At 41.7% G+C, this 13,776-nt stretch overlaps 1 protein-coding gene across 1 annotated transcript; it reads right to left on the reverse strand.

The window, feature by feature from the left end:
* Positions 1–674: 674 nt before the first annotated feature.
* LOC124147646 (protein disulfide-isomerase A6-like) lies at positions 675–13,327 on the reverse strand. The gene is made up of 12 exons (XM_046518327.1): positions 13,175–13,327; positions 10,803–10,950; positions 10,392–10,449; positions 9,784–9,910; positions 9,464–9,579; positions 7,920–8,141; positions 6,933–7,079; positions 5,603–5,760; positions 3,453–3,525; positions 2,643–2,728; positions 2,037–2,133; positions 675–1,860 (listed from the first exon to the last, which is right to left on the reverse strand). The coding sequence occupies exons 1-12, from the start codon at positions 13,179–13,181 to the stop codon at positions 1,792–1,794; spliced, it is 1,308 nt and encodes a 435-aa protein (XP_046374283.1). The 5' UTR covers positions 13,182–13,327; the 3' UTR covers positions 675–1,791.
* Positions 13,328–13,776: the final 449 nt, after the last annotated feature.

Below are 13,776 nucleotides of genomic sequence, written 5' to 3' on the forward strand. Positions count from 1 at the left end.
TTGACCACAGCTGTGCACACATGGATAGGGGCACTGGGACATGGACCACAGCTGTGCACACATGGATGGGGGCACTGGGACATGGACCACAGCTGTGCACACATGGATAGGGGCACTGGGACATTGACCACAGCTGTGCACACATGGATAGGGGCACTGGGACACGGACCACAGCTGTGCACATGTGGATAGGGGCACTGGGACATGGACCACAGCTGTGCACACATGGATGGGGGCACTGGGACACGGACCACAGCTGTGCACACATGGATAGGGGCACTGGGACATTGACCACAGCTGTGCACACATGGATGGGGGCACTGGGACACGGACCACAGCTGTGCACACATGGATAGGGGCACTGGGACACGGACCACAGCTGTGCACACATGGATAGGGGCACTGGGACACGGACCACAGCTGTGCACACATGGATAGGGGCACTGGGACATGGACCACAGCTGTGCACACATGGATAGGGGCACTGGGACACGGACCACAGCTGTGCACACATGGATAGGGGCACTGGGACACGGACCACAGCTGTGCACACATGGATGGGGGCACTGGGACACGGACCACAGCTGTGCACACATGGATAGGGGCACTGGGACACGGACCACAGCTCAGAGTTGGGTCTTCACAAGGTGATGTGATTGAAACAGACCAGTTGGTATTATAAATAGGTTTATTATTGATGAAACATGTACATGAACAAAATAAATGTAAATCTGCTGTAATTATTCAAATGTTGAAAAGATGTGGTGTCCAGGGTAAGTGTACATCAAGCACTTTAGAAAGTGTGGGGTAAGTGAAGGGTGTTAGGAAACACTGGCTTGTATTAAACAGAATGGAAGGCCTAGATTCATCATAAATTTTCTATGTCGACCCTGAGAAATCAATTAGTCATCACAGCAAGATTGTACCAGCTGGCCTTATGACGGCAGGTGTCGGTCCAAACAGTAGGTGATGTCCACCTCAAGTCTGTTTTGAATAAATCTGAACCAGCACAAGACCATAGTTTTGAATGGCTGAATTTCAAACCATGCGTGTGAGGTTGTTCTCTATACCAGTTCATTTACATAACCTGCTAACTTCTGAAGAATTGTCCCTTAAATTTCCGACATCCTTATTGTACTGAAACTACACTACCGTGCGTTGGCATCATCTCACAAGAAATGGAGTCATGGTGTTGAACAACTTACAGTGTTACCAATCTTAAGTATTTTTATCTGTGCATTAAGTAAGAAATTTGTGCTGTCATAGATCTAAAATCATATTCCAAACATAATCAAGAAATAACAAATGTATAACTCGCAACTGAGCAGCTTAACATAAAATTGCACCGAAGAATTAAAAGCTGAATAGATTCATTTCTCAATGAACAACTGAAATATTTAAGGAAACTGTTAACAGTAGGTTTGTGATGTTTAGATAATCAGCAAACTGAGATGGACAAGCAAAGTCACAATTATTCAAGCACTCTCAAACACTCAATAAAATTCTTCACACACGCATCATCCATACAAAGCCTGGTGTATCAGGCTTCAGTTAAGCTGCATAGAACCTCCTTTCACGTCACAAAAGCAATGGTCATAAAATTAATGATAATATTTACACGTGTCAAATTCATGTATTCTCGAAACAGTTTTCTCTGCTCATAATTTCTAGTTTTTCCTTTAGTGAGCAAAGTTAGTTGAATGATGTGGATTTTCCCATTCGGAGGTTTGGCAGCAGCTGCATATCCCCAGCTTTCATATCCCACACAGATTGTCTCCCTTGACCGACACATCACAATTCATCCTTGTCCAAATCGTCAAGTTCTACATCGCTCAGATCTATATCATCTTCAACTGGGAGCTGTAATAAAACAAATTAACATCCTTTAAACAGATATTAAATAAATATTTTGAATAGTTTTAGAAAGGGACCATAAAAAAAACAAGATCTGCCCAAAATCTGAAGAAATAAAATTCTGTCATGCACAGAAATTATCTCTCAATATTCTGTTTTTGCTTAGGAGATCGTGATCTTACCACTCCATCTTTTCCGTCCCAAGCTTCTGTATCCACAATAGTTGGCAGCTTAGCATTCTTGATGGGGGCGGTGGATCCACGGCCAAATGAGAGCTCCCTGAAGACAATATGAGTGAGAGGTTTCAACGGAGGGATGGAAGTTGCAAACTGGATAACCCAGAACCCATCATAACTTAACCTCACAAACTACTGGTTCAAGCCAGGAAACATTGATATTCATAGTTGTCTACAGCTGGGTCTTTTGCAACATCGTTTTGAGACTACACGTGGAAGCACACAGTTCACAATGTCTGTTTCCCAAAAACTTAAAACTTCAAGAAGTTGCTTTTCAAAACACTTAGATATAAATGCAATTATTTCAACACTACTTGTAACTGTACTTTGGAATCAATGATGTGACTTCCCATTTACCACGGTAAGCAGTAGCCTTTGCTTAGAAGGTGAAATTCACCAAATATTAAGCATTGATAAATCAAACCTTACTACAGGTGAAATTCAAGGTTCTTTTATTTATATTTGGCACTGGCCCTCTCAAGGACATGGCTCTCTCACAAGGTAGCCATCTCGAGGACATGGCTGTCTAAAGGATGTGTAAGGTAATCTCACCTGAGGAACTCATTAATTCCCTGTTCACTGAATGGTCCCTTGAGCCAGGAGTATTTCATCTTGCGGCTGTTTGCAGCTGCCAACGCCTGTCAAGATAAAACAAATTGTATTGTGAATTTCAATACACTCCCAGTTCCCTTTGAGGTAAGTAGAGCATGGTAAATGTAAGATACATCTCATTGCTACATCCAATCACTGTCACATCTGTTTGCATACAAAATGAAGATAATTCAAACTAAAACTGTTTTGTTTGTTTGTTGTCTCAGCAATATTTTCCAGCTATATGATGGCAGTCTGTAAATAATCGAGGTGGGACCAGACAATCCAGTGTTTGACATCATGAGCATCAATCATTGCAATTGGGATACCAAGACATACATCAACAAAGTCAGCGAGCCTGACCATCCGATCCCGTTAATCGCCTCTTACGACAAGCATAGTCTCATATTACGGCAAGCATGGGTTGCTGAAGACCTATTCTACCCGGATCTTCACGGGTCAAAACTCAAAACGTAAATTATAGATATATCTATTGACAATGGGACCATGTAGATCCATATGAAATTGAAAGCATGTGACTCAGATAAGCACAGTTTCAGAACACAAGCTTCAATGCTTGCAATCTTGGCACCTTGAATCCCTCACTCAGTCACATTACATCTTCAAAGCACATCCCACCCATGCAAGCGCCATTCACATTCAGCAGACATTGTTTCTACCCAATCACCATTAAGTCAGCTTCCCTAACCAGGAATTTAGTATCATTCTGTTTCCGTAATTCCCACACAACAACAGCGACATTCTACTTACAGGGTATCCAAAGCCACCGATTCCAAAAGCTTCCTCCATAGCGGACTGAGCACCAGCCTCGGCCCACACCCACCTGGGAGAACAATCAGTTGTTACAGGAATTCTTTTTTATGTATTCATTTAATAATAGTGAGTGTGAGTGAGTGTATGGTTTTACGCCGCTTTTAGCAATATTCCAGCAATATCACGGCGGGGGACACCAGAAATGGGCTTCACACATTGTACCCATGTCGGGAATTGAACCCAGGTCTTCGGCGTGACGAGCGAACGCTTTAACCACTAGGCTACCCGACCACCCCTCATTTAATAATAATAATAATAATAATAATAATCCATTTCTATGGCGCTGTACTCCATGCATAAGCGTGCTCTAAGTGCTAAGACCTTTATTATCCCGGTCAAAGGATCAGTGTGCACTCAACAATCAGTCTCAGCTCCCTGGGGAGTATACAACCCAAACTGCCTGATAGGCACTAGAAGGTTAAGAACCACATTTGTAACTCATCCTACCTGGTACCCGTTCACTGCTGGGTGAACAGAGGTACATTTCAAACAAAGTCACTTGCACAGGGAGACATGTTACGTGTACTTCAGTAGTACTTATACTATGTTTTTCATCTGTTTTTCAGAATTAAAGCATGACACTTACAAACTGAAGATAAAAAAACCCATTCAAAACATATTAGTCACCTTACATGATGGTTGATTGATAAATCCTTAGCCTCACATCGAAGGAATTGCATTACAGTGAAATATTATGTTTCATATGTCACATGATGTCTTAGAGTGAGTGAGTGAGTATGGTTTTACGCCGCTTTTAGCAATATTCCAGCACAGCAGGGGACACCAGAAATGGGCTTCAAACATTGTACCCATGTTGGGAATCGAACCTGGGTCTTCGGCGGGATGAGCGAACGCTTTAACCACAAGGCTACCCGACCGCCCCTGATGTCTTAGAAGCATATCCACAAAGACTTGAGTCAATTGAGCAAATAGTTTCACAGTGACAAGTCAGTAAGTGTAGCAGAGTTCTGTGAACTTTGTAAAATGGAGAAAATTGAGGTACAAGCAGTGATTAAGAACTTGCAGAAAAAAAAATCAACATGGCAAGTGATCCACATAGATATGAGTACAACACTAAGGAAGATTTCACTGTTACTCGATTATTAAATGATGATTAGACCTCGTACATGTCTTTTACTCCTTTTAATCAACTTTGATGACTAATTGAATGCTCTCATATTTATCTTTGAAAATATATACACTATTTTTGTCTTCAATTCACTGTGTATCAAGCATGTGTCCGTCTGTGGCTGGTTTTACTAATCTTTTTTAACGCCACACTCGGCAATATTCCAGCTATATGACAGCGGTCTGTAAATAATCAAGCCCAGACCCGACAATCCAGTGATTGACGTCATGAGCGTCGATCCACTCAATTGGGATACAATGACCTGCATCAACCAAGTCAGCGAGTCTGGGAACCCGATCCCATTAGTCCCCTTTCACGACAAGCATGGGTGGCTGAAGACCAATCCTAGCCCAGACTAGTGCCAGTTTTAAAGTGCTAGCCTTCTAAGAAAAACCATGCTGCAGTTTAACATGGATACCCCACTCAGACACAGTATACTGACTGAGCTGGCCAGTCCTTTTGCCAAGCATGAGGCATGGTAACAACAAGTACCATCTTTTAACATCTTTTGGTATGATGAGGCCAGAGATCGAAACTACCGACCTAAGGCTCTCTGGGCAGATGCTCTATCCACTACACCATGGGAGCAGTCGGTCTATCCACTACACCATGGGAGCAGTCGGTCTATCCACTACACCATGGGAGCGGTCGGTCTATCCACTACACCATTGGAGCAGTCGGTCTATCCACTACACCATGGGAGCAGTCGGTCTATCCACTACACCATTGGAGCAGTCGGTCTATCCACTACACAATGGGAGCAGTTGGTCTATCCACTACACCATGGGAGCAGTCGGTCTATCCACTACACCATGGGAGCAGTCGGTATACACACTACACCATGGGAGCAGTCGGTCTATCCACTACACCATGGGAGCAGTCGGTCTATCCACTACACCATGGGAGCAGTCGGTCTATCGACCACATCATGGGGGCAGTCGGTCATATGGGTACTCACCCCCAAACATTCTTCTTGTACTTGTCTCCAAGTCGTGTGAGAATTGAGATGTAATCGTTACGGCACTTGGACTGACAGTCGAGGATGTGAGGAAGAATAGCGATGACACACAGCTGATGATTCTCACAATTGTCTTTCAATACCTGGGCATTCGTCACCTGAACAGGAGATTCGTTGTATCAATGCATAGCCCTCAAAATTAATGCAACTCATGATATTACAGGGCTAATAATGTTAGTCCTTCGTGTGAGTGAAACGTGAAACGTGACCCTTAATACCTGATACTGCTGTGATTCAGCTTCATACCACCCAACATTTCCATCGATGATGACTTTCTTCTCTAGTAATGAGTGACAGTATGCTGGATTACCTCCCCCTACCTGAACCACTTGTGCTTTTGTTTGATTGTTTTTTGTTGTACATTGATACACTGTTGTTTTTATGTTGTTTACGGCACACTCTGCAATATTCCTGTTACATGATGGTGGTCGGTAAATAATCAAGTCTGGGCCAGACAATCCAGTGATTGACATCATGAGCATTGGTCATTGACAATTGGGACCATGCATGCATCAACCAAGTCAGCAAGCCTGACCACCTGATCCCGTTTGTCGCCTCTTACGACGTGAATAGTCGCCTCTTAAGACAAGCATGGGTTGCTGAAGACCACTTCTAACCCGGATCTTCACAGGTGCTGAACTACTTGTGTGTGAGTGAAGCTTGAGTTGGGAACCTGATTGTCTATAAACTTTGGAATCAGGCTCCTTGTGAATTGGAGTTGGCTCCAAAACATATTTGCTGTAGCTACAAGACTAGAATCAGGGCCCCATTCCACAAAGCCATCTTAGCGCTAAGGTGATCGTAACTCCCATACTTTAACACTGGTTTACGATAGTCGTAGCACTAAGATCGCTTTGTAAAAGGGGGCCAAGGAGCCAGGTGGTCCTGTAGGAGTGGGTGTGAGTGTGAGTGAGGCCTTCCTTCAGTTCTACACTGTTATCATTACACCCATATTCCTGGAGAAACTTCAGTATTGTTTGTGGGTTTTGTTTTGTATAACATCACATTCAGCAATATTTCAGCTATGCAGCCACTAAACAATAAGGCCTGGACCAGAAAATCCAGTGATTGATATCCTGCTGCAACGATCTGCAACAATCCACACCATTGGAGTACAATGACAGTGACTCAACCAAGTCACCAAGTCTGACCAACAATCCATTAGCCCAAAACTTATGACCAACACAGGTCTTGTGGACCATTTGTAATCCGGAATCTGATGACCGCCAGCATTATGTGAAAAGTTCAGTGCCGGAGCACCTCCACCTACCTGAACCACTTCTGGAGGAGGGATGTTGGCAGCAGCCTTTTCTGTAGCCCAGGCGATGATGTCTGATGCTGTTCGACCTCCATCATAATCATCTGCACCATCCTTCTTACCACTTGAGAAATACTTGATTGTCGGGAAGCCTTGAATCTGGGAAAGTTACTCTCCATTACAAGTTGCTTCTTCACATACACACCACATAATACTGAAAGTTTCTTTGATTAATTGACAAGGGGCGTAAGCTACTTTCAGCAGTACAGTAAACTACATTTATAATGAACACGCTTATTAGGAACTGACGGCTATAAGAAACTGGTTTTTGTGCCCATCCATTTCCTATGTATATGCTGTATATATGGTAAAACAAACTACTGGTCCCTCTGAGTTCGTTATAACCAATTTACTGTATTCCAGTAATATCAAGGTAAGGGGACACCAGAAATGGACTTCACACATCATATCCATGTGATGATTTGAACCCCATTATTTGAGAAAAGCCAAAGCTTAACCACCAGATTAACCCACGGCCCCCCAAAATATCAATGAAGTCACTTGTCCAACTTGTAAAGGTTACTGTTATCAGTAATTTCACTGATCAGAATCCACACAAACAGTGAGTGAGTGAGTATGGTTTTATGCTGCTTTTAGCAATATTCCAGCAATATCATGGCCGGGGACACCAGAAATGGGCTTCACACAATGTACCCATGTCAGGAATCGAACCCGGGTCTTCGGTGTGATGAGCGAACACTTTAACCACTAGGCTATCCGACTGCCCCCCACACAGAAAGAAGTATGAGAAATATGAATTACTATAGAATTTACAGTGAAATTAGCATGTCTCTGATCCTGCATAAGATCTAAACCACATGTTAACAACATAAAACCAAGGAGACATAGTTATTTTAGCACAGGCCTTTTCAGTAATACCAACTCAACCCATAACATGGCACTCTAAACAAGCAAAGGTACGAATGACCAATCACTTACTCCATATCTGCTAGCCATGACAGTGTGAACTGTGGCATCCAGAGCACCCAACTTGACCTTGCCCTTGAGAGAGGTGGCAGCTTGAGCCCAGTGAGGGGCAAGGCTCTTGCAATGTCCACACCAGGGGGCGAAGAATTCCACCAGCCACATGTCTTCACTTTTCAGCACCAACTGCTCGAAGTTACTGTCTGTCAGTTCCACAACATCATCGGGGTTCCCGGGCTAGACGGAGATGACAGGTGATTACAACAATGTATCATAGACAGTGCTGAACATTACTGTCTACTATCCGTGCTGTCCAGTGCTGTCTACTGTCAGTGCTGAACATCACTGTCTACTATCACTGCTGTCTACTATCAGTGCGGAACATCACTGTCTATCAGTGCTGTCCAATGTTGCCTACTATCAGTGCTGAACATTAATGTCTACTATCCGTGCTGTCCAGTGCTGTCTCCTATCAGTGCTGTCTACCATCAGTGCTGAAGATCACTGTCTACGATCAGTGCTGAAGATCACTGTCTACTATCAGTGCTGAACATTACTGCCTACTATCAGTGCTGTCTACTATCAGTGCTGTCTACTATCAGTGCGGAACATCACTGTCTATCAGTGCTGTCTCCTATCAGTGCTGAACATTACTGCCTACTATCAGTGCTGAGCATTACTGCCTACTATCACTGCTGTCTACTATCAGTGCGGAACATCACTGTCTATCAGTGCTGTCCAATGCTGTCTACTATCAGTGCTGAACATTACCGCCTACTATCAGTGCTGTCTACTATCAGTGCGAAACATCACTGTCTATCAGTGCTGTCTACTGTCAGTGCTGTCCAATGCTGTCTACTACCAGTGATGTTCATTACTGCCTACTACCAGTGCTGTACATTACAGCCTACTATCAGTGCTGTCTCCTATCAGTGCTGTCCAGTACTGCCTACTATCAGTGCTGTCTACTATCAGTGCTGTCCAGTACTGCCTACTACCAGTGCTGTCTACTATCAGTGCTGTCTACTACCAGTGCTGTACATCACTGTCTACTATCAGTACTATCTACTATCAGTACTATCTACTATCAGTGCTGTCTACTATCAGTGCTGTCTACTATCAGTGCTGTCTCCTATCAGTGCTGTCCAGTACTGCCTACTGTCAGTGCTGGTGATGGTTTAAAGAAGCTATGACAGCCTTCTGTCCGGGTCATGATCTACTTACAGAGAGTACCATTTCTGAGTACACTGCACATCTCTTGAACATCAAACATTAATTAATGAGTGTAACAACTTAAATTTAGATAATCCATGTTGGAGACAGAACATACACATAGCTGGTCAAGTGGTCAATCATTGATCAATCATTGATCAATCATTTATCAATCATTGGTCGGTCAATCATTGGTCAGTCCCATGTATGATTCCATGATACGTACATCAGTCTATGTCATTCACAGTTAGCCTGATATCTTGTCTAGAAAGGTCTATTGCTTATCTAAAGTATGAGGCAAACCACAAATTTGTCTGAAATAAAATAAATACAATGTGGCATCTCACCTTGCCACCGCTGCCTCCACTACTGCCGCCACCAGACTTGCCACTGAGACGGGCATTCACGATACTCTTCAGCTGACTCAAGGCCTCGTTGACCATACTCTGAGCATCACGACCTCCTGATAAACACAAAGTAAATAAATAGATAAAAAGCCTGCCACAATAGATACAAGAAACAAAATGCTCAACAGTATCAGCAAAGCATCCATGCAATTATTTCTTCCTTCAATCATAAAATCAAAATCTTATCATCTCGACATCAAACATTTCACTAATCCACACCAAGTTTTTGCTTGGGAGTCAGTAGCTTCATTTTTACTTACCATTATAATCAGAGGGGCTGTTCTTGTTGGCCCCAAAGACTTTGATTGTTGGGAAGCCCCGGATGCCATATTGACCTCCGAGTCCTTTGTGTTCATCAGCATCAACAGCAGCCACCTTCACAACGCCCTGCAACCACGACATCAATCTGAATAGTCCTTTACATTTTACCATAATTGTTTCAGACTTAAAAGCAATATCAAAAGAACTTTTCACTACTTTTGCCTAGGCTTAAAAAAATTAAAGAATTGATTCTCAGGCAATGACTTTTAAAAATATAGTGCGGGGGTTGTTGGTAACCAAATAAACAGTTGTGTACCATCAACCTGGGAAAGGGCCTCCCTACATAACAAGCATACAAACTCGTATAGCCACCATGACACAAGATACACAGTAGAGCAATGCGCATGTAAAGGGAAGTAACTGTGCTATATTGGATCGCTTGTTTTTAAGTATTAGGATTATTCTATTTTTTGTAAAATGGAAAAGAAAACAAAATGTGTGGCCGACTTCATGATACGGGCAGTGCCTGAGAACCAAGAGTATTATTTTTTTAAGCCTTAATTGTGCATCATTCACGGAGGCAGAACTATTCATGCATATCACTCACCTTGAGAGCCTTAGCAACCTTCTTCCATTCTGGAGCCAAGCTGCGGCAATGTCCACACCTGCAGAAGTGACAAGAATTTTAATGATGGAATACCATACTGTCCATACAAAAACCAGGAAACAGCATCAATGAATTTACTCACTGACACATGTCATATCGTTTCTAGGTTCAAATACTTATCAAAATGGAGTGGGACAGTTCCACGAACAAGGTGAACATGACAGTCTGTAACTTCAACCACTGGTCTGAAAATGCTGTTAGGTCTTGTAAGATCAGATAATAATAGTCCATAAGACTAAAATGTACTAAAATGTACGCTAAGAGCCATGTTTGGGCAAGTAGACTTAAGAGATCATGGCACAGACTGACATGCTGAATGATTTATTACAATATTTCTGACAAAGCACACACCAAGGAGCATAGAATTCCACAAGGACAACTCCATCGTAGTTTTTGACCTCCCTGTCGAAGTTGTTGGCAGTTAGCTCCACAACATCATCTGACGAGGAGTACAGGCATGACACCGTCGCCACTAGCGACACAGCATACAACGACCAACCTACAAAACAAACAACAAAGTTCACATATGCTTTACCTACTGGATGTTTCTAGTCTGATGATAAAGCCATTAATGAATGAGATGATAAATAAGAAGGCAAAGATAAAATCTACATTCAGGACAGCCTAAGGCATAGTTGTGTGGTGTTGTGAGCAATAGTCGTCACAGAACACAGGTATAGCATCACAACTGACCGGAGTGAGTGAGTGAGTGAGTGAGTGAGTGAAAGTGTGAGTGAGTGAGTGAGTCTGACCACCCGATCCAAATTATTTCTTGCAAATGAAACTTGTCTACTTTGACAAGTGATTGCACATCTGGCGAAGGCCAACTAACTCCAAGTACATTTCCGCAAGTTAGTATGATATATTTGTGCAATGTCGCTTCATATACAGCAGTTTACTGATGAGAATAGCTGATAAGGTTTGTGAGCCACGCATGTGAAAAGATAATCTGAATTCGGGAGTCTTTTGTACGGCAATTTCATCCTGAAACCCAAGAGAGGGAAGTCCAGAAAAGACAGATGTTATTGAATGGAAACATAACATAGTAAATAAGGGACCTCACATTTGCCCGGTGTTGGTAGGAAATGGGTGTAGTCATGAGTCCAGATATGAAAGGGTTCCACTGTACATGTATTTCAAAAGTCATGCCTGCTTTACACTATATACTACTAAACAGATGTTAAAGAACATCTGATTCTTTCACATTGTCTATGGCAAGACAGATTAACTATTGTAAACTACGGTTATAACGAACTCGAACGGACTACTAATTTTAGTTTGTAATAACTGTAGATCATAATAAGCATATATAGCATATATACAACAAATGGCCGGGACTAAAAATAAGTTTGTTGTATTGGTCAGTTCATTATAAGCGTGTTCATTATCAACGTAGTTTACTGTATAGTAATATGAGTGACTTAGTTGAGCTTAATGCCACAGTGAAAAGTATTCCAGTTATATCATAGCATGTCAGCTTAATGAGGGGGGAAAGCATGAAGTGACGCAGGTCTTAAACGTTTATCAATTTGGTGAAACCCACAAGCATGGCTAGTGTGCTGACAAATCTTAATAACATAATCGGGGCGAACCGGGTCACAGGTTTCTGGAGAACCCAAGGGATGCAACTATGCACAGCAACTTCCAACACCTTAGATGACTGGGCTACCCAGTTGAGTAACAAACTCTTTATTAGCTAAAAAGGCCATATATTGATTTTTTTCTTATATGTGTAACAGACTTGGCAAATTCTATTAATGTCAGACACAAGCAGTTAATTACTGAAGTAATTACAAGTAATTACCAAACGAGACCTGAGTACAATACCAGGCTTTCGGGGCAACAGTTCGTAAAATGTACAGCTGTTGATTGATTGATTAAATCTGAATAGGGATGTTGTTGCTACAAGAGCACTTTTTTAAATCTTTTAATCAGTTGGCTTGGTTCCTTTGTTTTTATCCCTCAATTTTGAATGTATTATAGTGTGGGAAAATTAAAATGAGACAAGCTGCTTTGCTTGTAACGAACTAAGGATATAACGAACACATTCTCTTAACCATGTTTTACTGTTTTAAAAAGAAAATATATATAAAAAAACTTCTACATTTGACATAAAACAATTTCTACTTCCATATCTGGGAATAGGAAATGTCTCATGCAAATAGGAATCAATCAGTTGAAAGGTCTTGATAAATCCAAACATCTGTACGGACTTTTACAGTATGTGACTATGTCATCAAATAAACGTAAAGTTCTGATTTGTCACATCAATGTCATCATTAATACATAATTGATATATATAACATTTCATGTAGTTGTTACAGCCTGTCCAGAATAGGAAAACAGAACATTGAATGTGTTGAAATTAAGAAAAATGTTGGATTTGGGGGGGAGCCAAAGAAACGTACAACTCCAAGTGGGCTCCCCAACATGAATACCCAGAATACACGTAAATCGTCTGAATTGACCAACATCGCTTTGTTAAACATTACGCAAATGTTGTCACTTACTGATTAATTATATCAATACCAATATCAGTAAATGCGTCCCTGTTCGAAATCACGAGTTCAGCGGTTTAGCTCACGAAAACTGGTGACAAGAAACAATAATAACACCTCTTGGTGCCACTCGTGGCACTGCATCGCCCTCCCCTCTACAGAAAACATACAGTGGAAAATAAATCTTGAATTATCATTAGATGTATTAGGTCACCAAGCACTTACCTAACATGTTGTGCACGTCTATCACCAACCGGGTTTGCGAGATTGAATGAACAAGCCGATACTTTAGTGTGTATTTTGCGTGGAGACAACACACGTTGACTAGGCCCTCCAATACGGATCGTGGAGTTTTCTGATTGGACAACAGCTGCAGTACGTGTCAAATATAAGCCGGTACTTCCCTCCAAGGGAAGTAACTCTCCTCATCACACGATTCGATCAATGAATGTCACATTGTATCCAAACATATGTTACTCCCTAATTCAAACAAGTAATATTGAACTGTTATTACCTAAAATAATCACTAATACCGACGAGAAAATGGAGAAATATCTATTTCCATTTAACTTCCTAGCATTTGTCTCACCCGGTTATGAATTATTAAATTGTGATAGTTTGCTCAAATTTTACAATTATAAATTCAAAAAGGACAGGACACTTAAGATATGTAACATATCTTTTATTTAACCTTTTGATAGGAAGATATTTTATAATTGCGGTGGCAGGGCGCAATATCGGAAGACAATCGATTGCAGAGTACATTCTTCCTAAAAATATATCTTCAACGATCTTTGAATTTCTTTCATACTGTTTTAAGCAGCTGC

This window comes from Haliotis rufescens, unplaced genomic scaffold, assembly GCF_023055435.1.
Source record: "Haliotis rufescens isolate VD_foot unplaced genomic scaffold, xgHalRufe1.0.p SCAF_1, whole genome shotgun sequence".
Taxonomy (NCBI): Eukaryota; Metazoa; Mollusca; class Gastropoda; order Lepetellida; family Haliotidae; genus Haliotis; species Haliotis rufescens.

What these genes read in the sequence shown, in the direction of transcription:
- LOC124147646 (XM_046518327.1), bottom strand. An exon ending in GTGGAATTCTATGCTCCTTG is followed by an intron (nt 10,450 to 10,802) that starts GTGTGTGCTTTG and finishes TCACTTCTGCAG; the next exon opens with GTGTGGACATTGCCGCAGCT. An exon ending in CAGCCCCTCTGATTATAATG is followed by an intron (nt 9,580 to 9,783) that starts GTAAGTAAAAAT and finishes TGTGTTTATCAG; the next exon opens with GAGGTCGTGATGCTCAGAGT.